This window comes from Bipolaris victoriae (assembly GCF_000527765.1).
Source record: "Bipolaris victoriae FI3 unplaced genomic scaffold scaffold_67, whole genome shotgun sequence".
Lineage (NCBI taxonomy): Eukaryota > Fungi > Ascomycota > Dothideomycetes > Pleosporales > Pleosporaceae > Bipolaris > Bipolaris victoriae.
The window spans coordinates 126,565-151,162 of NW_014575325.1; the positions used below are offsets into that span (position 1 = coordinate 126,565).

Below are 24,598 nucleotides of genomic sequence, written 5' to 3' on the forward strand. Positions count from 1 at the left end.
CATGACAGGTGCACTAAATATGTCACAGACGAGGTCGCACGCAATCGTAGAAAGAGAGTTTAAACAAAGGATCTGGGGTGGGTGCGTCTCTCTCTCACTTTCGGCCAGTATGATGACGATGTCATTGGGCCTGACATGTGAAAAGTGTATGTGTGTGTGTGGGTGGGTGTGAGAGAGGCAGATAACGACAACGAGGCGGATTCATAGGCTGGCTGTGGCTGACCTTGTGACAGGTTGGGGTAAGGGATGTGCGGTCCCAAAGGATATCAAGTGGCAAGGAGCAGCAGCCTCGTGTACTGACTAGAGCCACACTAGACAGGCCGGCTGGAAGTCTGCATGGACGGCGGGAAGGACCGAATCAAACAAGAGAGCGACACACCAGTCATCGCGAAGCCAAGATGCACGCGCCCGACTCAAGCAACTTACCTGGCGCGGACAAGGTTGATGGGCGAAGGGCAAGGCTACCAGTAGTAGCGTTACGCATGGCACACGCGTAGTCGATGGTGGTGGAGGGGGGAGGGAGGAAGGGAGGGAGGGGCCGTAAGGGTCGTGACACAAGGACCAAATCCCACGTTGGCGGGACGGCGGTTGCATGTGTGCTGTGCATGGGTCTAAAGATATACTTACATATGTACCTTTTTTCTCTCTCTCCCTGCTGGAGATTTGCCGCCAGGTGGCTATCAAGTGCGGTGGAAACGCGGCCCGCCGTCTTACTGCTTACAGGCCCCTCTCCGCTGCAACCAGTCGTATAAAAAAAAGCGCCAAGGGGGGGAATAAGAAGAGGGCGCCAACAGGGCCCCGCCAATACAGCAGACATGGCGCAGGGACTTGCGCCAATGATCATGTCATGCGGCGTGGACATTACCAGCAGCCAACACCCACGCCCCCCAAGATTGCCGGCACGGCTTACTTGACTTGGCTAGCAGTAGTTGCATGCAGTCTTCTGGGAGATCGGCTTCGCACGTGCGCTTCTCACGAACCCGTCGTCGACTCCACAGGCACACACCGCGCAGGTTGGTCTACCAAAGAGCGGTATGATTTGGCACCTGTTTCGTTGCTGACCCGCCCTCATGATGGCCGTTGCTCAATAAAACACAACTTCAACACAGACACATTGTTTAAACTTTCCTTCTCTCTCCCCCGCCGTTTCTCACCGTAACGCTTGGTTCGTGCATCGTTCTACGTTGATAATGACCGTGTTAATGCCTTTGGCCCCCTTGTTCACTGGATCTCGTGGTAAAACGCCTCAATCATGCTGGCAACCTGTTCAAACGCTTCGAGACAATGCCAATGCCCGATCCCCTGTAGAATCTCCAGCTTCTTCTCGCTGCTGCCAATCTCGTCGAACATTTTCTTGCAACCCTCCAGCGGCGCGCTCTTATCTTCTTCGCCTGCGAGGATAAGGACAGGCACGCCGATGTCGCCGTACTGAGGCACCTTTGCATTGATGATGACTCGGCAGTTGGATACGTAACCAGCTGGGTCCTGTGACAACAGCAACTCGCGGATCATCGCTTTGGCAAGCGGGGAAGCTTTGCTCCCTACTGCCGCTTGCGGGATGCTATCTGCCATAGGCTGCATGCCCTCTTTTTCCACAGTCGCAATCCGTTTCTCGAAAATAGGTCCTACTCCCGGGTTGGGATAGACGGGGCCGATAAGGATGGCTGCAACAATGCGGTCACTACGCTCAGCAGCAAGGTGCGCGCCCACGATACCATAGCAGAAGTTAGCTCATCATCTCTTCTTTCTTTTCTTAAAAACCCCCCAGAAATGCTTGATTGTGCTGGACACAAATGGGAAAACATACCCTCCCATGCTATGCCCCACAAACACGGCTTTGTCCACCTTCAGGGCATCCAAAACGCCGACAACATCCTCGCCCAGCGTGTCAATGCTTTGCTCGACATAGGTATACGGCGAGCGCCCAGCGCCCGTGTTATCAAAGGTTATGCAGCGGAATCCGCTTCTAACCAGCTTCTGGCATACTGCATAGTAGTAGTTCTGCGACGAGCCCAGACCATGCATGAAGATTAGTGTCTCCCGCGTCTTTCTATTTGTCGGCGACAGATCAGCATAGTGAATCCGCTTGTATCCAAGATGAAGAAATGGCATCGTAGCTTTTGGTGTGTATACATGTATTTGTATGTGATAGGCGCAGGTTTAAGAAACGTGTTTGGTTTATTTCCAGCACTCGGCCGAAGCCGCAAAAAAGCGGGATGATCCCTTGACGTCATTTTTCTGGGACTGATGATAGGCATCGATAAGGGGTCTACGCAACGACTTCTGCTCATGCAAAGTCAAACTCCATATATCGGATTTGGTGATATATCGAAGAAAAAAAGCCACTCAAAGGGCTCCTCAGCCTCGAAATAGGAGGACAATAGTTCCCTCGGAATATGTATGTCACATGACTGAGCACAAAGCTTTACTTTCACAATTGCATACTTTTTTGGATCTGCACCTACCCCCTATCTCCATTAACTTTTGTGATTTTCACATTGCACTATTAGCCCATCAACCCAACTAGACACATATGTACTCAAAGAGAAGAGAAAAAAGAACGCTTAGCAAAATAAATCTTTTATAGATTTCAACCCGCATTCTGGACAGTCAACCCGTCGGCGACGTCAGCCGATACATCTCCTTCAGCGCCTCCATACACCTCTCCCCAAGCGCCGATTCATTCAGCACCTTGGGATCATGCAGTAGTGTCCATATGAGCTGCGCTAGCCCCTCTCTCGTCGTAGCCTCCTTGAGCGCATCCCGTCCTTCGTCCGCGCCCTCGTTCAGCGTCTGTGACACGCTCTTCGCCCGTGAGCGTCTTCGCCGGAAAGCAAAGATGCTCCGAGTCATGCCCTGGCCTGCGTCGCCGCTTACGTCCCAGAGTGCCACGCGGTTGATGAAGTGCTTCATTGCTTTTTCTTCAAACTGCGCTTTGCGGGGTGCGATGGCGGCATCGAATTCTGGGTCTTCGGGATAGGATTTTGGGTCCCAGAGTCGGAGGAGGTAGCGGAAGGCTCGAATTTCTGCGTCTTGGACGGGTAGGCTGTTGAGGTCGAGGGTGAAGGGGTCGTTGGATAGGATGGAGGAAGACGACGACGTTGGCCGTCCGCTTGTGGTGCTGGTGGGTGTGGAGACTTGCTCTTGCTCGTACTTGAGATCGAGAGCTTGGTGTGTGTCGATGATTCGGTGGAGGGCTACCCTCTGGTTCTGAGGCACGGCATCGGTGCCCTGGAAGACACGTGGGTATTCCCTTAGCGAGTGTTCAACGGGTGCGGAGAAGGAGCGTGAGGAGACGCTGCTCCCGCTTCGGTTGTTGCTGAGGAAGTGTGGTCGCTTGGAGTGTGAGATGGTGGCCATGGTTGGCAATGTGATGTGTGGTCGCTCTCGTAAAGTGGTGGATCTAGACGTATACCATTAAGGGAAAGCGCAACACCTGTTCACTATATAAACAATTGGCAAGGCACGTCAGGCAGAAGTAAGTAAAGGGAGTCAACAGTTGGACAAATCAACAAGAATGAGGAAGAAGGAAAGAAGGAAAGAAACACCAGCAGCAAAAAGCCAGTCAGCAGACGGCTGGCAGGCATGCCGACTATCCAGTAATTGAGCAGCGCACAAGCCGGCAGCCGAGCGTGACGCAATCTCCTATTCGGATATGCAGTGAGCTGTTCACAGATTATTCCCTCATGGACGGCCTTTTTAGCACGGCCGTGATGTGTCGCGGAACCCCAGCCGTTTATGCGCTTGATTGGCAACTGAGCCACTGCGCCGTTTGAGCCACGTTCTCATGAGCCACTTCTGACACGCTGTGTGGTTGAGTGACTGCGCCGCACGCTTCCGGATGATGCGGGTCTGCAAACGACCGTGGTGGAGTCGGCGACACGCTCGGGCAGCGCTTTGGTCCTGCCGCTAACCCGCCTTGGTCGGCTATTCGGCCACCGCAGCGAGTCGCTGAGGGCGGAGCGTATGGACAACCAACATACGCTGACACGTTAGTGTGCACCTTACCTCTTCTCGCTAATCCCTACAGTGCGTAATAAACCTAAACCCGAGCGTCCTGAACTATTCCCTTGCTGTGGACACGCTGAGACGGTAAATCAAATCTTCGTCGCATCACTCATTGCTGGAAAAACACCACGCTCTTCTTAATGATTATACCTCTATATAGTATAGCACTTACCTTCTACCGCAGCTTACCGCAGTACATCATCCTGTACTAGCGGGCCCACACACATCAATTGTGCCATGTATGCGGTGAGGACATGCACCTAATCTGGCCCCCTTCATCCTCATGCACATGACCTATAGCCAGCTAAACATGTAACATGCACATGTATCAAGTTATATATATATCGTATATGTACACATTGATATCGAAAATACTTAAGTCATCTAGACCGCCCTGTCCATGATGCTCTTGGAACGCCTCTTTTGCGAACCCGGCTTCTCGGTGCACTAAACGCCTTGCAATGCAGCCTATAACCAGCGTCCAGACCTCGTAAAGAACATGACCACCCTGGTGCGACCAACATGTCCCCTTGCGGCACCCCTCCACAACACAACAAACTTTATCATGATGGTAGAACAGGCTCCGTCTTCCCGTTTGGAAGTATGTGCTGAGTAGTCGACATACGCACTCCCGATGGCCGGTCCGCCTTCTTTGCTTCTATCGCTGCGCTCTGGACATCCGCCTCCTTCTGGACATCCTCGTTTCCACTCGTGACGTTGGGTAGTGTCTGGGCCTCCTTCAGCGCGTCGTTGACCATCTTCTTCGCCTCGATTGCCAAATTCGGTATTTCCTCAGACTCCTTGTTCTTGTTCAAGTACGACTCGAGCAGCGCCTTGAGAGTCTGCGCGCGCACAGGCTTTGCCAGGTAGTTGTTCATGCCGCTTGCGATACCTGTACCAGATTCTTAGTCTACCGGAACAAACTTAACCGAGCGCAGCACTTACACTTTTCACGGTCACCTTGTATGGCTGAAGCCGTCATAGCAATGATGAGAACGTTTCTTATCTCAGGATTGGGATGCTTCCGGATGAGTTTGGTAGCTGCGCGTTATTAGTACATGCAAATTGAATGCACAGTAGAAAAGAGTCATCATACCTTCGTAACCATCACAATGCGGCATTTGCACATCCATGAGGACCAGATGGAATGGTCGTCCATTCTCAGATGCACGCTCCAGAGCATCTATTGTCTTGAAGCCGTCCAAATATGCATCGCATTTGAACCCAAGTTTTTGCACAAAGCTGATGGCGATACGCTGGTTGATCAGATTGTCCTCTGCAATACAGACCCGTAGGTCTCGTCTTGGAACAGTAGACAGGTCAATGCAAGCACCTGAAGTATGTTCGTGACCATTGTTCTCCTGGCTAGAAAACCTGGCCATAGGATCTGGTTCTCTGCTCCTCTGCTGCTGATCCCCTGCACGTGCTTTTGGCACCTTCTTGAAACGTAGCGAGAAAGTGACAGTTGTTCCTTTGCCTGGCTGGCTATCGAGGCGTACTGTTCCATGCATGACATTCTCTATGAGAGCTTTGCAGATACTGAGGCCAAGACCTGTGCCGCCATAGCTTCTGGCAGAGCTAGATTCAATCTGCGAGAAGGGAAGGAACAATTTTTGCTTCTGCTCGTCTGGAATGCCGATTCCAGTATCAATGACGCTGCAAGTCACATCTGCCCACTCGCTGGTCTCTTGATCAACGACTGCACGAACCGTGACCGACCCTCTTGGCGTGAACTTGTAGCTATTGGATAGTAGGTTCATAAGAATTTGATGAAGCCGGACAGGGTCACCCATGACAAGCATTTCCGGATCTAGTTCCAGCTGTTCAATTGTCTTGAGGCCTCGCTCAGCATTTGTGTACGCAAGCGCACGAACAACCTCGGCAATGGTCTCATTGAGCGAAATCGGCATCTCCATGACGTTCATCTTGCCAGCCTCGAGTTTGGAATAGTCAAGCAGATCGTTGATGATCGAAAGCAGCGTATCAGCACAGACACGAATCGAGTCTGCATATCCTGATTGCTCTCCGTTGAGAGGCGACGCCTTCAACAGTTCCGACATGCCAATGACTCCATTCAGGGGTGTGCGCAGTTCATGCGAAACATTGGCTAAAAAGAGACTCTTGGCCTTTGCTGCTTCCTCCTTCAATTTCATGTTGCGAATGGCATTTGCTTCGGCCTCTTTCGCTTTAATCTCTGCAGCTCGTGCCTGCGCCAAGGCCCGTTTCTGCATCTCCAGCATTGCCTCGTTACTTGCAGAAACCCTCTCAACCTCCTTGAAGAGTAGCGCATTCGCCAGAGAGATGGATATCTGGTTGACCAGCAATCGAAGGACTTGCGTGTTTCGTTCGGTGAACGAGTTTGGCGGACCTTCGACATAAATCGAACCCAAGAGATGGTCACTGTGTACGATAGGGATACAAATAACTGCTTTACCTTCGGGGTTGCGTCGCAGGTACGAGTCTGAGACGTTGGAGAAACGGTCGTCTTCTAGCAGGTTCTGAACAAAGACGGTCTCCCTAAAGCGCAACGTGTAGAGTGTCACCTGTCTAGCGACCACATCGTCCACAGTGTCCAAAGGCTGACTGGCAGGGAATGATGTAACACCCGAACTGAACCCACTGTCATTGTCGGGCTCGTTGGTAGCTACGCATGCGATAGACCACTCAATCTGTGGGTCCTCGACGACAATGCCACAAAGTGTTCCTCCAGTGGATTCCAAGAGAATCGAACTCATCTTGGCCATGAGTTTATCTACCACTAGCTCACTCGAAAGAACCTGACTTGACTCAAGGATAGAGGAAAGATCTAACATGTCGAGACCAACAGCCGATAGGCCATTCTGCAGACCCTGAGCGGACTCTTGGCGACGGGTGCCCTCTGGGACAATCCAGTTCTGCGTCCGATCAACAGCCGTTTCAGTCCCCAGGTCATTCTGTTCGAGCCGGAAGGCTGTGTTGTTTGTTTCAGTGATCGAAGTCTGGACACCAACGTCCTGAGCAGTAAATGGAGCACTGCGACCGAGAAGAGCATTGTGCTTGCTCGCGAAGTGATTCGCCTTTCCAAATGCTGACATTCTTCTATATGTCGAGAGACAGTCCTTGATCGTATGACGGGCTGCCCTATGAGCTTTTTTCCGTATGAGAAACTCGGAATATAACTCGAGAGCAAATGCTTCGTCTAGTGTGAAGTTGTAAGTCTCGCTATGATCCATGGCACCTTCGTAATTTTGCAGCGCAGATGTATAGTCGAGACTGCTCTCTGCTACAAGGGCATTGAGAATATGCCTCCAGCCTCGGTAGTTGGCATCAGTAATTGTACAGCACACATCGAGCAGCTTCAGTGTATCTTGGACATGGCGAAGCATTTCGTCTTTGCGAGCGTTCTGGGGGTCCGCTCTGAGAACGGCCATATATGCCACTGACAAATAATACCGCACCGAGTAGTTTGACCGTTCACACCACATGCTGCTTATCATGGGCAGTAATAGCTCACCAAGAGCAATAGCCTCCGGATTGAAACCGAAGAGCACCAATACTGGAAGTTTCATAGCAAGGTATATCGACTTTGGCCGCTTCGGATTGCTCGCTGTCTTTTCAAGGAAGCTGATGTACTCTGCTTCATTGTGTTCGTGATCGGAGAAGATCGATGATGCGTCGTTTGTGTCAATCTTTCCTTGAAGAGCTCGCGCGTATTGGCGGCTGGCTATCAGAAACACACCTCCTCTTAAGTCTTTTCCCCAATTTTTCATGTCTAGAGGTGTTTCCTCGATCCAAGCCTCTAATTCAGCGACGTCATGAGAAGCCATGATTTTGAAATAAGCCCGAACACCAACATTCAAGAGCGTGAGAATACGATCGCCCGCAGTCAGAGAAGCCTGTAAAGCGTCCTCCAGAAAAGGAATCAAATCGCCAAGTGGCCCTTCCAAGTGGCCAAGAAACAAAGGCTGTAGAGTCTGGGCTCTGCCTAAGGTGTAGTAATCTTCGGGGAACATCTGGAAAATCCGCTTTGCTATATCGCCCATGTCCACAGCAAACTGTACCATGTTGAATCGGCCACCAGCAATGCTGCCAAGGTGTACGTACGCAAGCGCTACCTGTGATATGATGCCTCGGTCAAGGTGCACTTGGATTAACATTAGTGTTGCTTGATAGAACAGTAAGCTGTTTGACCAGAACGCCGCACTAAGGAGCTCAACAAATACAGGCCCAATGGTCATCAGGACGCGGTCGTTTGTTAGCGATTGGGACGCAAGCAGTTCGTTCTTGTCAGTCGTTTGAAGCATACTGTAGAGCTTTTGGAACTGTGCATCACAGGCTTCCCACGTAGTGGGAGGTATAGGATACCCAAGCATAGATAGACAATTCTTCAAAGCCTGAAGTGCTCTGCAGATAGTGATATTGTTAGCGTACAACTCAAGAAAGATATGACAGTCGTTTCTGTAAGGAGGGAAGGTGGAATTACGTACCCCAAACTATCGCCACGAACGGCAAAGACACGGGATTGAAGGATGAACGAGCTGGCCTTGTCACATGGGTTTTTCGCATGTTGAAATGTAGTCTCGATCAAACTAAGGGCTTCGTCATACATGCCCTGGTGCCAATAGCACTCGGCTGAACGAACAAAAAGTTGCAAAGTCTCCTGATATGAAACATCTGGTTTGCTTTCATCCCATGGATCATCTTGCAACAGCTTGAGGCCGTGTGCAAAGTAGTAGATACCTGTTGATCTCGCGCCGGACTCACATGCCGTCTCTCCTGCCTGATAGAGCATGTCACGAAATGGAGCCCGTATTGGTTCCTTGGACTTGATCAACTCTGCAGCAAGACAGATGTGGCGGCTCTGCATATATAAAGCCTTTGAACTCAATTCTGGGTCGTCCAGGTACTCCTTCCCGGAGATGATCATTCTGGCGATAATAAAGTGCATCAGTTGAGTGTCCCACTCTTTGTCCAACGAGTTGGAGGCTGCGGCCAGGTATCTGTCATGACTGAATCTGAACCGAGAGTCTTGTTCCGCAGGCATCAGCACATAGGCTTTGAGTACTTCATTGAGTGCTGTGACGGCACATTCGTTCTTGTCGAAGAGCGGCAGTCTAGCCCCAGGGGGTTCGTGGCCTGTCCGCTTCAAGAGTTTCTTCAGAAGCTCGAAAGAGAATGTACCGCCCAAGAGCGAAGCCCACGCAAGGAGTTTTCTGCTCTCATGGGGCAGATCCGTCAGGCGTCGGGCAATGAAATCTGTCGTAACCGCAGATCCATAGTCCGGGGATTCGAAGACTTCAAAGACTTTATCTAAGTCGAAAACCCAATTGTTCTCTCGCCATTCATAGAAGACACATCGTTTCCTATAGCATGTGTCTAGTATTTCTCGTATGTAGAATAGGTTCCCTCTAGACTTTTCCTGAATGACAGCCACCAGGGGAAGTATGTACTGATGATCTCGATGGAGAGTTTCCGCCACGTACTCGGCAGTTTGAACTTCGGTGAAGGGTAGCAGCTGGACCTTTGTAGCATTTCGAAGAAGGGGAACGAGCTCCCGCGGCAAAGTCTCTTCATCGGTGTAAGTCAGCATCAAAACAAGGGGTATTTTGGCCTGGACGATGTGGTGTATGAGCTCCGCGCTTTCTGGATCGGCGTTTTGGACATCTTCCAGACTCCAAGTACAGAGCTTGTGCATTGCAAGAAGCCGCAGAACGTCAATAAAGACATTCATGAACCGTGACGATTTGGAGGCGCCTCCACTTCGTAGCCAAGCCTCAGCGGTATGCCCAGCACCTCCACAATGGACGGCAGGAGAGGATGCACGACGATCCTTGAGAAAATCTATGTCCTTTTGCTGGGGTGTTTTGAGCCCGTTGTTTGTGTTTAAGAGCCACTCGGGTAGATCAAGATAACTCCGCAGGACCATCCAAACGCCGCTGTTCTTGAGATAGTGGCGTAATCGTTGGTGAAATTCGGTTGTGACATCCGCTTCTGAAAATATCTGTCTGAAAAATGAGGACATGAGTCTGAGGATTGGATCGAAAGGCGCCCTCTTATCGGGGTCGAATTTGGCCATTGCAAAGTAACCCGTACTCCGCGCAGTGCTCTGTATGCTCTGCACTAAGCGGGACTTGCCCAGCCCAGTGGCTCCGCCAATTGCTATTACCTACAATGATATATTAGTACATATTGATTGGTGATTTGAAAAGGCGGGTAGCATTTTGATCCTCGACATACCTGCTACAGGTTAGTGCTGGTTCAGGAAGAGGATGATAGAATTTCACTTGCCTCGCAGCGAGCCTTGCGCCTTAGTCTCCGTGTACTTGCTAAAGTCCGCAGACCATCGTTGGATTGATGTGAGCGAGAATGGAGTGCTGAGTTCTCAATGCTATTGTTAGACCGCCCTCTATGGGTGAATTGCAGCTGGGGTCGATTTTCCATACTACCGTCAGCTGTAGACGTTTCTGATTGTGTGATGCTGTCTTGGGAGCCTTGTTGTATCGATCGAGCCGCCTCCATGAAAACAGGCCCGTCTGCCGAGACGCTGTTCATCCTGCTTTCGGAACCTCTCGAACTGGTACTCTCTGAGATGAGATCATCAAATTGCAGATCCAGTCGCTGATCTGAATAAGACGATCCTGAACTCATGCTCTGCAGGTTTTTGACACCGTTGCGGCGGTGCCTCGCTACTCGCTCAATCACATCGACTATTGTCTTTCGTTCTTTTTCGCGCCCAATCAACTTGAGTGGAAGATTAAAGAAGCAGCTGATGTCCTTTGAGCCAACCTGGAATGCCTTCAATCTCTCAACATCGCCTTCGCAGAGCAGCTCGCGTATACGAACGAGGTCGTGCTTGAGTCCCGAGGTAGAGTGGTACCTGTCTTCAATACTTCGTTGCGTCATTCGCTGGATGACTTCAGAGAGAGCTTCGGGGATGTCCAGACGTATGGAAGAGACAGGAGGGATGCGCTTGCTAATGACGTTTTGCATTACATCGAGAGCAGTGCTTCCGTCAAAGGGAGTATGTCCACAGAGCATTGTGTAGAAGAGGATGCCAAGGCTGTAGATATCTGTTCGGGTATCCGGCTCGGCAGGCATGCGGCCCGTCTGTTCGGGAGAGATGAAAGCCAGCTTTAACTCAACCCCGGTTTCCTTGGATAACGCACTCCAGCCAGCACTTGTCAGGCCATTTTCAAACGAACGTGCCCCGCTTCCAAAATTCTGTTCAAGTTCAGCAGGTTTTTCTTGCAGCGAACGCACTAGAAACTACTTACAATCATTTTGACCACGCCTGATTCTGCGAAGTGGAAAGCGTCACCACGGATTTCGCCATGCACAATCTCATGGCCGTGGTGCAGTATTTCCAGACACTCTACTGATCCAACGGCGAAATCGAGAAAAGTCAGGAGGGGTACACCATGATTGGACAGAAGAGCATCTAATTGGGGCGGGTTGCTGCCGTTGATGTTTTTGTGACAGTTGTACCAATTTGGCCCAAAATCAACCAATTCCTTGAGGAAGTTTGGGCCTGGAGCTTCGAATATGCTGGCAACCAGCTGATTTTCTCCATGTCTTGCAGGCAGGCGCACAAATTCTATGGGACGGACAAAGTGTCTGCCCTCAGGATCCGACTCTTTGACAACCAGCTTGGAGAGGTGGAATTCGCGTTCCAGTCGCAGAGTGTGCTGGGACACGCGGCACACGACAGCACGGCCATCGGGAGCAAGGGCTTTGGCGGTGGTTTGTGTATGGTGTGTTTGAACAGTGGAGGCGCTCGCCTCTGAGCCGGAGCTGCGGTGGCTGCGGTGGAAAGCTGGGCGGGTGGCGCCCGGTGAGTGCGAGGTGGTGGATGAGGTGATGTCGCTCCTTCCCCTCGAGAGCGGGCGCTCCTGGCGCGGGGGTGTCCGCTCGTAACCAAAGAAATGCCAATTGTCATAAGACTGCACGTGATTAGCGCACTTGCTGCGACGGGCGAGGTGTTGGTGGTGGAGGAGGTCGGGCACTGACCGAATGGAAAGGCTCAATCTCCGAGTCCCAGACGTAGTTGGGGAGCTCCTGCAGGCGCGCAAGAATATGGGCAAAGCGCGCTGCCCGGCCGGTGGCTTGGCTGGGCGACATGGTGTGGGTGTGGTTGTTGGGGCCCGCGACGGGCCTAAGGCATGCTCTTGGTGGGATGGAGGAGCGGGTTTGGGCGGAGCGGGCGCGGTGGCAGGGTGGCAGGCGGATGGATCACGCAGTCACTTGGGGTGCGACTGCCATGGCGAGGGCGCAATTAGGAACGAGGGTCGGGGTGGCAAGAGAGGGGGGGCGGTGGATTCTATCGTCGTTGAACGAGCAGCCGTGCTGTGTGGAGAGCAGGACTCCAACGCGTGCTTACTGATGGCCCATCAGCCACAACACATGGGCGCGGTCCGCAACAGCAGCCTTGCGCCTGGCCTCGTCCGCTGGTTCGCTGCTTGGGGTGTGGAGGACGTCATAATCGAGATGCGCTTGGCCTGCCACCACCGCCTTGGGCCCTTTGCTTTGCCTGCCCCCGCTGATACACGCCTTGTCTGCCCACCACTGCATCGCCGCCAGTACACATGTCCACTGAGACGCCCCTCCAAACATGGGCCGTCTAGCAGCAGCATCAGCCGCCCATCTGGAGCGAATGCGGCCACTGCTGGTGCACACATGTAATCACCCCCGCGGTACTCTAGACGTGACAGCTTGATACGGCCTAGTGCAGCAGATCGCCGTGGCGCGTCACCAGCCGGGTAGCGGCCTCATCCTCGACTACAAGCGGTGCACCCGTTCCGCATACATACGCACAACCACTCACATACATCCGCCTCCCCATATCCTCACCACCGCCACCATTGGCACCCCGACGCCCTCGACACCGCCTGGCTGCGAACTGCTCGACTCGCCGCACTCCTCCCGCCAGCGTGGCTCCCGCACCGCACCCTACCGCTGCACCGCACTTGCCCCACTACGCCCCGAGTGGCCAGCACTCTCCCCGACATTTACTCTCGCTCTCCTCATGCATCTCCCCCAGAGATAGCTGCCCTTGACGAGCGCCCGCTGCTTACGTTTCCGCCTCGCTCCCAACTCAATGTCACATCATGGACTCTCCCGACCACGCACATGCCTTTTCAGGCGATCTCGGAGAGCCGCAAAGGCCACGCCAACTGCCCCCCGATCTCCCCACCTCGCTCAATGACAGGAGACCCGTCCACATAATGAACGAGGAGACTGAGATATACGATGCATGGCAAGGTAGGCGCTGGTGCATCCGGCAGGAGCCATGCTACAAGATGGGCCGCTAACACCACGTAGGCCAGTCGCAATTCCTCACCACCCCCATGCCCGCCCGCCCACTCAGCTTCAACCTCTCGCTCGACGACCCGACCTTTGGCGATGAGGACATGCAGCAGCTCGAGGACAGCGATAGCCGTCTGGTACAGATGCTCGCCCACCAGGCACGCCTAAAAAACGACAACGCAGGCGATGAAGCAAAAGTGGTCGCTGACGACAAGTTGTCACACGAGGAGAAGAGGGAAGCCCTGCAAGGCCTCTTCACCTTGGCTGCCTCCAACGGTGAACTCGAAAGAGTGAAGCGGTTACTCGACGGCAAAGCACGGGAATACATCGATATCAATGGAGTCGACGCCGAGGGCACACCGCCACTAGTCTACGCAAGCTGCTTCGGCCACGAGGATGTCGCTGCAACCCTACTCGACCAAGGCGCTACTGTTGACATACAGGACAGGAATCGCTGGACACCCCTCATGTGGGCCATGACGAACCGACACAAGGATATCGTCAAACTCCTCTTAGAACACGGGGCATCCACGGACGTCAAGTCTTCGGGCGGGAGGACCGCATTCGATTTTGTCGAGCCCAACACGGAACTTTCCGAATACCTGCACGAGAGCGGATATGCCATTGGCAACGTGGGCGTTGGAGATGACTTTTACAGCTCTGGTTTCTCACAAGATCGCTTTGAGCAGGAGATGCAGGAGAACGACATGAAGCGGCGCATGATGATGGAAAGCGCCTTCAACCTGGAAGTGGATATTGGCAATCTTGGCTTGGACGAGCAGCCAGAGGTATGGACTATAATTCCCAGCGTGAACGCACCGCTAACCGATATAGTCTCCTGAAGAGCCAGAGGAAGAAGCCCAAGAGTTTATATGGGATAGGTGCCTCAATGACCAAATGTTTGTCTTCCAAGAAAACGAGCTTGAACGCATCCTCGACATCATCATCACAAACATGACACCGCAACGCTCCCCGTCGCAAAAGCCGGTACCTGCAAACATACTCTTCCTCAGTGCCCGGTATGCACATTATCATGCCAACCCCGAACTCCTCGAAACATTACTCGTATCTGCCATGAACAAGATTAATGACGTGGTCGAAAAACATCAGTGGGATATGACCGTGCTAGCATTCTGGATGTCGAACGCCACTTTACTTTTGCATTATCTCAAAAAAGATGGCGGATTGATGGGGGCCACCAACAACTTCCAACTCCAAATGGCCGAACTGATCAATGAAATCTTCATCTTGATCATTCGTGATGCAGAGCGGAGAATGGATAAGAATCTTGACCAGGCGATGCTGGACCACGAGCCGATGCCCGGATTTGAAGATGTGCATTTCCAGCACGAGTGGAAAATATTTCGTTCAAAGCCCAAGGCGAAGCCCGTAGAGCCACTTGAGAAACGCTTCCGACCGCCGTCTCCGAAGCGTCGAGCGCAGCCCTCACCAAGAAACATTACTTCCCTTCTTGCATCTACTTTGTTTGTTCTTGATCTTTACGACGTCCATTCTGTCATTACAGCCCAGGTGCTATCGCAGCTGATATACTGGATTTCTGCCGAAGTTTTCAACCGTATAATGTCCAATCGAAAATACCTAGCTCGGACAAAGGCTATGCAAATACGCATGAACGTCTCGACACTGGAAGACTGGGCACGGTCAAACAACCGGCAGCCAGAGCACTATGAGAACGGCTCCATGACCTCCACTGGGGAGAACACTGCAGATGCTGCCAAGCGGCACCTTGAGCCTTTGATCCAGCTACTTCAATGGTTGCAATGTTTCTCATCACTTGGCGAGGATCTAGAGTCGCTTGTAGGAACATTGCAGCAGTTGACGCGTCTGTCGCCTCAACAACTATTGCATACCGCAAAATACTACAGACCAGAAGTCGGCGAAAAAGGTCTCCCAAAAAGCGCATCAAAATACATTGTCCATCTACAAAAGGCCGCAGCCGATCGAAAAGCTGCAAAGACGAAATCACCGAATCCTGACTCTGCGCCGACCACACCAGTCAGACCGACTGCCGAGAGACCGATCGAGCCCTCGCCTGCGCCCTCACGAATGTCTGATGAGGAAGAGCATGACGAACTTCCCGACGAGCTTCTTCTGGATCCTTCGTATATGCTACCGTTTTCATTACCAACATCGACAGATATGCTCATCAGCTACGGCGCCGGCTTTGGCGGCGTCAACAAGGAAAGGGAACGGAAATATATTCCCACTGTACCTCCGGAGTTCATGGCCAAACTAGATCTAAGTGGCGGCATGAACAAGAATGGCAGCTCATACTATTCAGAGTCATCATGGAATGACCCAAGCTTTGGGTGAAGATAGAGAAAGTTGATAGAGTTGCAAATCCTTGCTGATTACGGTACGGGCTAGTTGCTTCCATTCTGCCTGGTTTGGTTGGAGACCGAATTCCTTCAAGCCACGTCGTGCCTAGCACCCACTGCCACGACTGTCGTATCCGTGGCAAGAGCCGGTTCCCAGTAGAAAAATATCAACCGCGACTAGCTCAGTTATGAGCGAAGCATCCGTATTTCAACGAATGTCTGTTGGGTTAAAAGCCACTCCCCGTGTTGTTGCATACTCCACAGACGCTCGTAAAGGCGGCCTGGTGGCTGGTTGGGTTGAAGGCATGAGATGTAAGATGAACCGGGCCGATTGGATATCATTGTAGCATCAAGAGATCGATAGATTCTTCTTAATATGCCTAGTGCTGTTGACAGCAAATGCGAAGATGTCAATATTTCACTAGCATGACCTGGTTTAACCGACTGATGACCTTTGTGCGCTTGAAACCCATCAGACTACGGTACTCTGGGTTAGATGCTTTTGTGCTAGTTTCCCAATTTTATGATTATCTAAAAATTTACAGAAGGTATGGCGGCGATTGGTCTAATACCAAATTATTACTCGATTGAAAATAGTGATGCCGGCTATCTGCTCGACTCCGCCATCGGCCCTTGAATATCCAGAGTCGGCGGCCTCCGATAGGTAGCAAGCGTTATTTGACAGGGTCTAAGCTACCCCACCACCCCGCCATAGTCCCGTGTTGGTCTCATACATCTTTCCAACAGCGGTCGATTCTCCGTTCTTTTTGTCAATTCATCCAAATTCTAGCATTGAATCTTTTCATATACCTTCTGATAAATTGTCAAAGTCTACACTATGGCCCGTTCAATTCCAATTGAGGAAATCGATTCAACATTCAAGTCAAAGTACACAGGTATGATACGTTTGCAATATATGCTCTTCCTGTATTTTTTTTGACACTGTGTAGACCTTATTTCTGCACCTCTCGGTTCAAAGGTGCTGTCCTTCAGCGATGAATACTTTGCTGCTGCGGAAAATCTGATAACACCAACTCCACCAATCCGTAAACCGGGTGTCTTCGTCCATACCGGAGCCTGGTACGATGGTTGGGAGACGCGCCGCCACAACCCAGAGCCTGCAGACTGGGTCGTCTTGAGACTGGGTACTGCCAGCGGAAAAGTAGCAGGTATCGAGATTGATACGGCTCATTTCAACGGCAACCACGCTCCAGAAATTGCTGTCGAAGGCGCTTTCATCAGTGATGAGAAGGATGAAGAGGAGGTTAAGAAGCCAAGCTATGCAGGCTGGGAGACTATACTGTCAAAGCAGGAGTGCGGACCTAGCCAAAGGCATGGATGGCTGCTTCCCAACATCACTGAAAAGGCATACACTCATGTTCGGTTGCTCATGTACCCAGATGGAGGAATTGCGCGTTTCCGCCTGTACGGTGTTGCTGTTCCCGTTTTCCCTCAATCTGCAGACGCTGTCTTTGAGCTCTCTGCAACAGTCATGGGCGGCGTTGCAACATCTTGCTCTGACCAGCATTTCGGTACAAAAGACAACCTGCTGCTTCCTGGTCGTGGAAAGGACATGGGCGATGGCTGGGAAACGAAGCGCACACGTGGTGAGCATGTTGATTGGACGATTGTAAGACTTGGAGCAAAGGGTGAGATTGATCACATTGTCGTCGACACTGCGCATTTCAGAGGCAACTTCCCACAAAAGGTGCAGGTTTTCGCAGGCGCTTTTGACAAAGACCCCGGTCATGATGACGCAGGGTGGACGGAAGTACTGGCTCCGCAGAAATCAGGCCCAGATACAGAACATGTGTACAAGGCTGAGTTGAAGGAAGTATCAGGCAAGGGGTACACACACGCAAAGCTGGTGATTATTCCTGATGGCGGAGTGAAGAGATTTAGAGTCTTTGGAAAGCGGGTTTAGGAGTCTGATATTTTAAGATCATAAAAAAAATACTGTTGTAAAGATCTCGTCGATGACATTAACATTAATGAAAAATTTGAGACAAATGTGAAGATATGTGCATGACTGCAACATGACATGTAGCCGGAAAGACATGCCGGAAAGTAGTACATTTTCCCTTTCCTAGCGTCCCGGAAGGGCGTGCTTATGTACATACATACGTACGTGGGGTGGGGGGAACCCCATCTATTTACACCTCGGTCTAGAGTATGGCATCATCCACATTCTTACATCTGCCTCAATCCAATGCTTACTAGAATAATTAAAAAGAACAATATCGAAAATGACACAACCAACATGGCTCCTGGCTGCACTTTACGTCACACCAGTTATACTGGTGTGCTATTATCTCATCGGCCGGTCTAGTTCGTCCCGAGCCGCAGTAGCAGCACTACCAGAGATGGAGATATCAGAAGTGTGTACACTCTAAACTCTCTGAAAATTCACGTTGCTTATCTCGGAGTTTGAGCGTAAGAAAGACTTTCACTTGCTAACAACCAATCTCATTAGATCTACGTATACCCGATTAAATCGCTACGAGCAATCAAACTAGCTTCTGCAATTGCAACACCACATGGCTTTGCACACGATCGTAAAAACCCACCTCTCTTTCTTTCTACATCACTATACCCAAGATTCGAGAACCATTACCTAGTATTATTCTTTCACTGCCCTTCACATTCCATGAATTACCACTCCAATCAACCTGACTAACCAAAAAAAACCCCAGGCACCTTCATGCTCCTCGAAAAAACACCCACAGGCTACAAAAACATGGCCGTAGCATCCTACCCCCAAATGACGCAATTCCTCCAGGAAATCTCCCCACCACCTCTATCAACCCATAACAGCAACACCGAGTCCACACTCACAATCCACTACCTAGCCCACGGCTCCACCCCCAACCAATCCAGCCTCACCATCCCCCTAACCCCCACACCCACCTCCCTCTCCACCCTCGAAATCTCCCTCCACGGCAGTCCCACAACCGCGTACCGCATGCCCGAGTCTTACAACACCTGGTTCAGCACCTGCTTCAACTTCCCCGTCGAGCTCGTCTACCTCGGCTCAAACCGCCGCTCCCCACGCTTCAGCAACCTCTCTTCCTCTCCTTCCTCTTCTCCATCAACCCCGCAAATCGCCCAATCCCTCACCTTCACCGATTGCGCCCCTTACCTCATCACCTCCTCCGCCTCCCTATCTTCCGTCTCTTCACGCATCGCTTCGCAAATGGATATCACCAAATTCCGACCCAATATTCTGCTCTCTGGTGCCAAGGAAGCGTGGGATGAGGATTTCTGGTCGACAATCAGGGTTTCGGGCAAGGAAGCAGAGACGGAGGTGGCGCTGTTGCATAATTGTGTGAGGTGCAAGAGTATTAATGTTGATTATGCGACGGGGAGGCCGGGGACGGGGGTTAAGGGTGAGGTGTTGAAGCGGTTGCAGGGGGATCGGAGGGTGGATCTGGGGGCGAGGTGGAGTCCGGTGTTTGGGAGGTATGGGTTTTGGGTTGGTGGCGGTGGTGGTGGTGAGAAAGAGAAGGAAGAGGTGGTATGGAGGGTTGGGGATAAGGTTAGGGTTACGGGAGTGAATAGGGAGAGGACTGTTTGGAGTAAGTCTTCCTTGATGATTTTCCGACTTCTAAATGGGTGTTTACTGACTTTGCTTGAAAACAGGCTGGCCGAATCTTGGCTAGTTAGTGCAAAGTAGGACGATGTCAGAACCGGACATTCAAGATTTGGAGTAGACTGAAAACTCAGATCAAGGACACAGGAATTGAAATATTGTTAAATGTTATATCTCTTCAGCTAACTTACTATTGAACCTCTTCAGTATAATGATGACTTGAAATTTGAGATACTTTGAAAAAAAGGTCCCAACCTGACCTGAATTAACGCCGTGCTCTTGCAGACAAATCCGTCTAATAAAAACCAAACGCTCCGACCCAGAAAGACAGCCCAGGCGTGGTCAGCCGGCATCCGCTAATGATGCGCACAGAGAAAGTTTATGGCTGTCTGCTTCCTTTCTATATGACGCCCTTTTGAATTAAACTCCGTGGCGATGTTGAATTGATTGAGGTTTTGCATGCATTTTTGAGACGAAAGTCGTGCTTTTGATAAATGATGCTTAAGATAAGAGAATTTTACCAGGTTTCCTACGTGCAAGTTAGTGTCTGTTGTATCTGATTCGTGAATAGCCAAACTTACAGCAATGTACTGGCCGTCTTCCTTCTTCTTGGCCCAAAACTCCTTTGCTTGTGCCTCACTCAAGCGGCCCTTCTGCATTGCGACGTCGATCAGCGAGGCTTCAACGCCTTCGCCCATGCCCTTGCTAGAGCCACAGACGAAGATGCGTCCGTCAAGCGCATTGATAACGAACCACACAATGTCAGCTTGCACCTTGACCTCGTCCTGAACGTATTTGACTTCGTTGGAGCCCCCGGATTTGACCTTTCGGCTCTGAACAACTTTCTTGATTTCGCGTTCATGGTCGCCCAGCTCGCCAGAGTACAACTCGTCAAGCATCGAGTCTCGCACACCTTGGATGAGCCAAATCTTGTTGGCGCAGTTGGCGTTTTTGAGCCTGTTCAGAATGAAGCCTCGGAAGGGAGCCATCCCAACACCAGCACCAATAAGAACCATAGGTCCTTCTCCACCAAACTGCTTGGAAAGCGGGTTTGCCATGAGACCGCGGAACATGGGGACACGGAGATCGAGGATGCTGCGAGGGTCGACACCTTCATTTTCGGTTGTAATAAAGGCGTGGGCCAGGCGTTCCATAAAGCCACTGCCAACGCCAGTGCGGACAGCGCCGTCAGCGTGCCAATCGGGTGTTTCGTGAACAGTGACGGCCATCTCGATAAGGCGACGAGTTCCTGGAAGGCCAGGACGAGCCGACGAAATGTGGGGGTCGTTTGAGAGCGAGTAGAATCGTGGCATCAATTGGGTAAGAACAGAGAGAAGGTGTGGTAGCGGCGGCTTTGACGAAGGGAATGCACTGAGAAGCTGTGCAACAGTAAAGTGAGAACTGGTGCGCAAATCACAGAAAGCAGCCTGCCCTTGGGCAGAGCAGAGATAGGTCAAGATCTTCTTCTCGTTTGGCGCCTCAGCGTACTCGGCCATAACGCGGAGGAGGTTCTTGGTCGGGGGGTTTGACTGGATATCCGTACACCAGGTCAGGAGCTCGCGGCGAGTTGTGACGAGTTCGCGTGGCTGGTCTTCTCCCCAGATGGTTGGCCATCTTCCTGAAAAGGTCTTGAGTGTGACTGGCTTCTCGCGAACAAACTTGGGGATACAAAGAATGTCGAATATCTCGTCAACCATTTCCTGCGAGTTAGGCGGGCAAATGCCGACAGCACCGCCAACCTTGAAGTCGACTCCTCCCTCATCTGGGTAGTCGGTCACGTCAATGTCGAAGTGAATTGTGCGCTTCTCAGCGCCCGGCTTGGTCAGCTCGCGTGCGTGGTATAGCGGGGCTGAGTAGACTTCGTATGGCGGGTGTGGCTGGACGTATTTGGGTGGCATCTTGTGTACCTCGGAGACATACTTGGTGTCCTTGGATGGCAGAGGGTCAAAGGCCATGTTGACGGGCGGGAGCGGCATTGTGTCTGTGAGTTGACTGTCGAGGGCGAGGGGACCCAATTTGAGATTGAGAGTGCGGAAAGCATGGTTGTCTGGAATGACGACGGGGACGAAGTTGGGCGATGAGGAATCAGGAGCCAGTGTCTTGAGGAGACAGCATCCTCCGCCACAGCACTGGCTGATGAGCTTGGTGGCTGTCTCTCCCTCACCCAGTATCCGTCTGATGTCGTTTGGGTTGTCCGAAATCAGCGTCGTGGATGCCCGCCGAGGTCGCGACTGCTCCGCCAGGTTGACTGAAGCAGCAGGCAGCTCCTGCAGCTTATCGATGACCTCGTCGACGGCCTGGTCGGGCTCGGTGATTGGCGTCATGGGAGCCTCTGAATCATCGCTGCTGTTTGTCCATGCTGTGGCGTTGCCCGGGGACTTTGGCGAAATATGTTCGGGCTCCGACCGCGACTGGTCTGGCCACAGGGACAATTGGGGGATGTCCCTGGGCTCTGAGGGGATCGGGTCTTCAGGGTGTGAGGTAGATGTGTGTGGTATGGGGCTTGCCATGGTGGATGTCGAGGAAGCCATGTGTCGGCGTGGTGGAGAGAAAAGACGAAAGAGCGGCGTGGGAATCGGGGAGTTTACAACGAGGACTGCTAGCGCGAACCATTGTTGTTAGCAACATGTTACTCATGTGTGCGAAATCCAGTCCAATCTGAGCAGCAGTTTCAGTCAGTCAGTGAGGAGGCGCATCCTCAGCTGGCTTGCTAAGCTGCGGGACACGGACGTGAGGACAATGTGGGGGAGCGAAAGGTTATCTGATGCTTTTTCCATGCACCGCGGAATTTGAGCTTATCAGATGGTGGCATCACACACAAACTCAATGCTCACCTTGACGAAACGCTGACAAATGAGTCGGCGCAAGCGATGGCCGCGTACTAGATCCCAGGACGAAGGATGCGATCGCAGACGAGTGAGTGGGACGTAGTGTAAGGTAAAGTCTGGCGGTGGGTGAAGGTATGCGCATGAGGGAGAAGAATGGTGGTGACGAGCCCATCTGCCCTCCGCGCCCGGCCGCTTTTCCCTGTCTGCTACTGCCGATCAACGACGCTGCCTCCAAGGGCTGAGATGACCAGACCAGACCAGGACTTTGCACTGGTGCCGAATGACGCTTGTGCGGGCGCCCACCCGATCGCATCGCCGAGGCCGGTCTGGTCTGGTCTTGTCGTTCCCGGCCTGGCCCTGCTTTTTCCGACACAAGGGGTACAATGGAAGAAAGTAATCGCTGATCGGCTAATTTTCTCCTCTTCACTATCTCCTGACCGTGGTGGTTCAGCTGCCGTTCATGACGCCACCCGCAACTGACCGCTACCCCTATCAATGTCTGCCAACTCCGCGTGCAATTCTCCTCGGCGTATAATCGCGCACATATCCAAACACAAGCTACCACTGTCAGATGCCGGTTCCGATGGCTTGGCGGTCATTCCATCTGATAACCACGGCCTCAGACTCGGGCCCCACCAGCTGCCCTCACAAAACCCTGCCACCAAGCTGACGCCTGTATCTTGACGCCTGCAACTCCACCAGCCTTCTCCCCCACATGTACCGCGTCCATCCCATTGCGGAATGATTGCGTCTTGCCGCTGAAGAATCGTTACGTCGTTGAGCCGCCACCCACGTCCATCCTCAGCTTACCTCATCAGGATATGATATTATCCAGACACCCCAGCCCGCCAAACTCGACGAGCGCAGCCTTCCCCACCTAGTGAGACTGGCGTTGCAACGGGCTGACTGTATAACGCTGTGGTTGTATCGGCCTACACGCACAGGGTCTAACCTCGTTGTGCATCGTCTTCTGCCAAGTCGAACGAGCGTTGAGAAGAACGGTTTTGTTTAGCGGGCCCAGACCAACCTTTCCGTTCGCCACCGGAATGTGGAGGCCTGATCTCTTGAGACGACATCTTCATGACGCTATAAGACTTCCCCTCCACTGGATGATGCAAACATACGCATATCTTTCGCCAATTGCTCAGCTTTGCTCGTTAGGCAAAATGCGTTTCTTGGAATAACTAATCGTGGCAGTAACAAAATTGTATAGCAGTTTCGCCTTGAGCTATTCATAGTGCTATGCAAAAGTATCGACTTATTACTAACTGACGAAATCTGTCTTGTTAACTTCACCTCCGCATAGGGCGATATATGCATATCTAATATACATCCTGCACACACGTTGCTGCAACATTATTCTTCGATACAAATCTGTCTTGCCTATCACATTTTCCTCCTCGTTTCGCCATGGCAACCATTCAATCCCGAGCCACACACATACTCAATAGCCAGATTCATTAAATTCATCCCACTCAAACCCTCCCCTAATACTTCCCACTCTCCTTAACCAACCCCTCCTTCTCATTCTCCTCCTTCCCCCTCAACGCCCACGCAGGCGCCTCATCCACACCCTCTTCCTCCGCCTTATCCCCCTCCTCCTTATTCTTATGCACACTACTCGGCAAATGCTCTGCAGGCGAATACACCGTGATAAGCTCCAGCGGCTGCTCCCCCTTCGTCACAAACTGATGCTGCGTCCCCGCAGGCACAACAACCACATCTCCCGCTGCTACCTCTTGCTCTTTCCCCGCCACAGTCGCTAGTCCCCGGCCAGATGTGAAGAGTAAGATCTGATCAACCAAGTGTACTTCATCACCTATCTCTCCATTCACGGGAACTTCCATTGCCACAATCTGGCCTGTATCGTTCTCATCAGCATCTTCAACTATCTTTAAAAGAAGGGAATGAGTATAGCAAGGGAGAAGAAAGAAAGAAAGAAAGAAAGAAAGAAAGAAAGAAAGAAAAAAAAACTAACTGTAAAGCCCCGTATGCAACACCGTTCTAAAATCCCCAAAACTCCGCTTCTCACTCATTAAACCGGGGAAATACACCATTTCGTGTTTCGGCGGCGCATCCTCTCTGTTTCCGACTTTCTTGTATCCTTCCATCTTCGTCACACCCTGCGATAGCGATGCAGTGCGGCTAGTACTCTGGAAACTCCGTGTAACGAGATACACGCGTGTAGTTACTGGTTTGGCGAGCGACGAGCGGGACGAAAAGGATGTTGTGGTGAGGCGGAGGGGCGTCTGGAGTGAGGTTTTGAGCATTTGGAGAAAAAAAGTTACCAGATATTTTGCTGGCGGTGCTGGCGTTTATATTTTTTCTTCCTCTTTTCAAGTGAGACAAGGGGGTGTGTGATTATATGTGATTAGGGAAGCGTTATACATTTTCTCTGCTCGCGTCACCGGGCTAGGGAGCGCGTCTGGTAGGGTGAGACTGAAGTAAATTAGTATACATGACGTCAATATTGCGATAGAAAGACATGATGCCTTCTTCTTTTTAGATACAGACTAGGTGGATTGGTATCGAGACTAATTCGGGTGTCATGC

General features: G+C 51.7%; 10 protein-coding genes across 10 annotated transcripts; 4 read left to right on the forward strand and 6 right to left on the reverse strand.

The window, feature by feature from the left end:
- Positions 1–592: 592 nt before the first annotated feature.
- COCVIDRAFT_104624 (hypothetical protein) lies at positions 593–1,159 on the forward strand (the record flags this gene model as incomplete). Its single annotated transcript, XM_014699090.1, has 1 exon — positions 593–1,159. The coding sequence occupies one exon, from the start codon at positions 593–595 to the stop codon at positions 1,157–1,159; it is 567 nt and encodes a 188-aa protein (XP_014554576.1).
- A 62-nt stretch (positions 1,160–1,221) lies between these two features.
- Positions 1,222–2,112, reverse strand: COCVIDRAFT_104608 (hypothetical protein; the record flags this gene model as incomplete). Its single annotated transcript, XM_014699091.1, has 2 exons — positions 1,222–1,681; positions 1,808–2,112. The coding sequence occupies 2 exons, from the start codon at positions 2,110–2,112 to the stop codon at positions 1,222–1,224; spliced, it is 765 nt and encodes a 254-aa protein (XP_014554577.1).
- Positions 2,113–2,610: 498 nt separating this feature from the next.
- On the reverse strand, positions 2,611–3,360 carry COCVIDRAFT_104616 (hypothetical protein; the record flags this gene model as incomplete). Its single annotated transcript, XM_014699092.1, has 1 exon — positions 2,611–3,360. One exon carries the CDS (start codon positions 3,358–3,360, stop codon positions 2,611–2,613), a length of 750 nt encoding a protein of 249 aa, XP_014554578.1.
- A 1,211-nt stretch (positions 3,361–4,571) lies between these two features.
- Positions 4,572–12,105, reverse strand: COCVIDRAFT_104644 (hypothetical protein; the record flags this gene model as incomplete). Its single annotated transcript, XM_014699093.1, has 7 exons — positions 4,572–4,900; positions 4,954–5,049; positions 5,105–8,391; positions 8,475–10,146; positions 10,272–11,208; positions 11,262–11,927; positions 11,995–12,105. 7 exons carry the CDS (start codon positions 12,103–12,105, stop codon positions 4,572–4,574), a joined length of 7,098 nt encoding a protein of 2,365 aa, XP_014554579.1.
- Positions 12,106–13,091: 986 nt separating this feature from the next.
- COCVIDRAFT_104653 (hypothetical protein) lies at positions 13,092–15,624 on the forward strand (the record flags this gene model as incomplete). The annotated part of the gene is made up of 3 exons (XM_014699094.1): positions 13,092–13,245; positions 13,306–14,099; positions 14,125–15,624. The coding sequence occupies 3 exons, from the start codon at positions 13,092–13,094 to the stop codon at positions 15,622–15,624; spliced, it is 2,448 nt and encodes an 815-aa protein (XP_014554580.1).
- Positions 15,625–16,467: 843 nt separating this feature from the next.
- On the forward strand, positions 16,468–17,553 carry COCVIDRAFT_28402 (hypothetical protein; the record flags this gene model as incomplete). The annotated part of the gene is made up of 2 exons (XM_014699095.1): positions 16,468–16,525; positions 16,580–17,553. The coding sequence occupies 2 exons, from the start codon at positions 16,468–16,470 to the stop codon at positions 17,551–17,553; spliced, it is 1,032 nt and encodes a 343-aa protein (XP_014554581.1).
- A 322-nt stretch (positions 17,554–17,875) lies between these two features.
- On the forward strand, positions 17,876–19,288 carry COCVIDRAFT_39572 (hypothetical protein; the record flags this gene model as incomplete). The annotated part of the gene is made up of 4 exons (XM_014699096.1): positions 17,876–18,007; positions 18,103–18,184; positions 18,323–19,204; positions 19,269–19,288. The coding sequence occupies 4 exons, from the start codon at positions 17,876–17,878 to the stop codon at positions 19,286–19,288; spliced, it is 1,116 nt and encodes a 371-aa protein (XP_014554582.1).
- Positions 19,289–19,735: 447 nt separating this feature from the next.
- Positions 19,736–21,728, reverse strand: COCVIDRAFT_28404 (hypothetical protein; the record flags this gene model as incomplete). The annotated part of the gene is made up of 2 exons (XM_014699097.1): positions 19,736–19,747; positions 19,800–21,728. 2 exons carry the CDS (start codon positions 21,726–21,728, stop codon positions 19,736–19,738), a joined length of 1,941 nt encoding a protein of 646 aa, XP_014554583.1.
- A 313-nt stretch (positions 21,729–22,041) lies between these two features.
- On the reverse strand, positions 22,042–22,359 carry COCVIDRAFT_104686 (hypothetical protein; the record flags this gene model as incomplete). Its single annotated transcript, XM_014699098.1, has 1 exon — positions 22,042–22,359. The coding sequence occupies one exon, from the start codon at positions 22,357–22,359 to the stop codon at positions 22,042–22,044; it is 318 nt and encodes a 105-aa protein (XP_014554584.1).
- A 1,174-nt stretch (positions 22,360–23,533) lies between these two features.
- Positions 23,534–24,316, reverse strand: COCVIDRAFT_17743 (hypothetical protein; the record flags this gene model as incomplete). Its single annotated transcript, XM_014699058.1, has 2 exons — positions 23,534–23,907; positions 24,025–24,316. The coding sequence occupies 2 exons, from the start codon at positions 24,314–24,316 to the stop codon at positions 23,534–23,536; spliced, it is 666 nt and encodes a 221-aa protein (XP_014554544.1).
- Between the last annotated feature and the right edge of the window lie 282 nt (positions 24,317–24,598).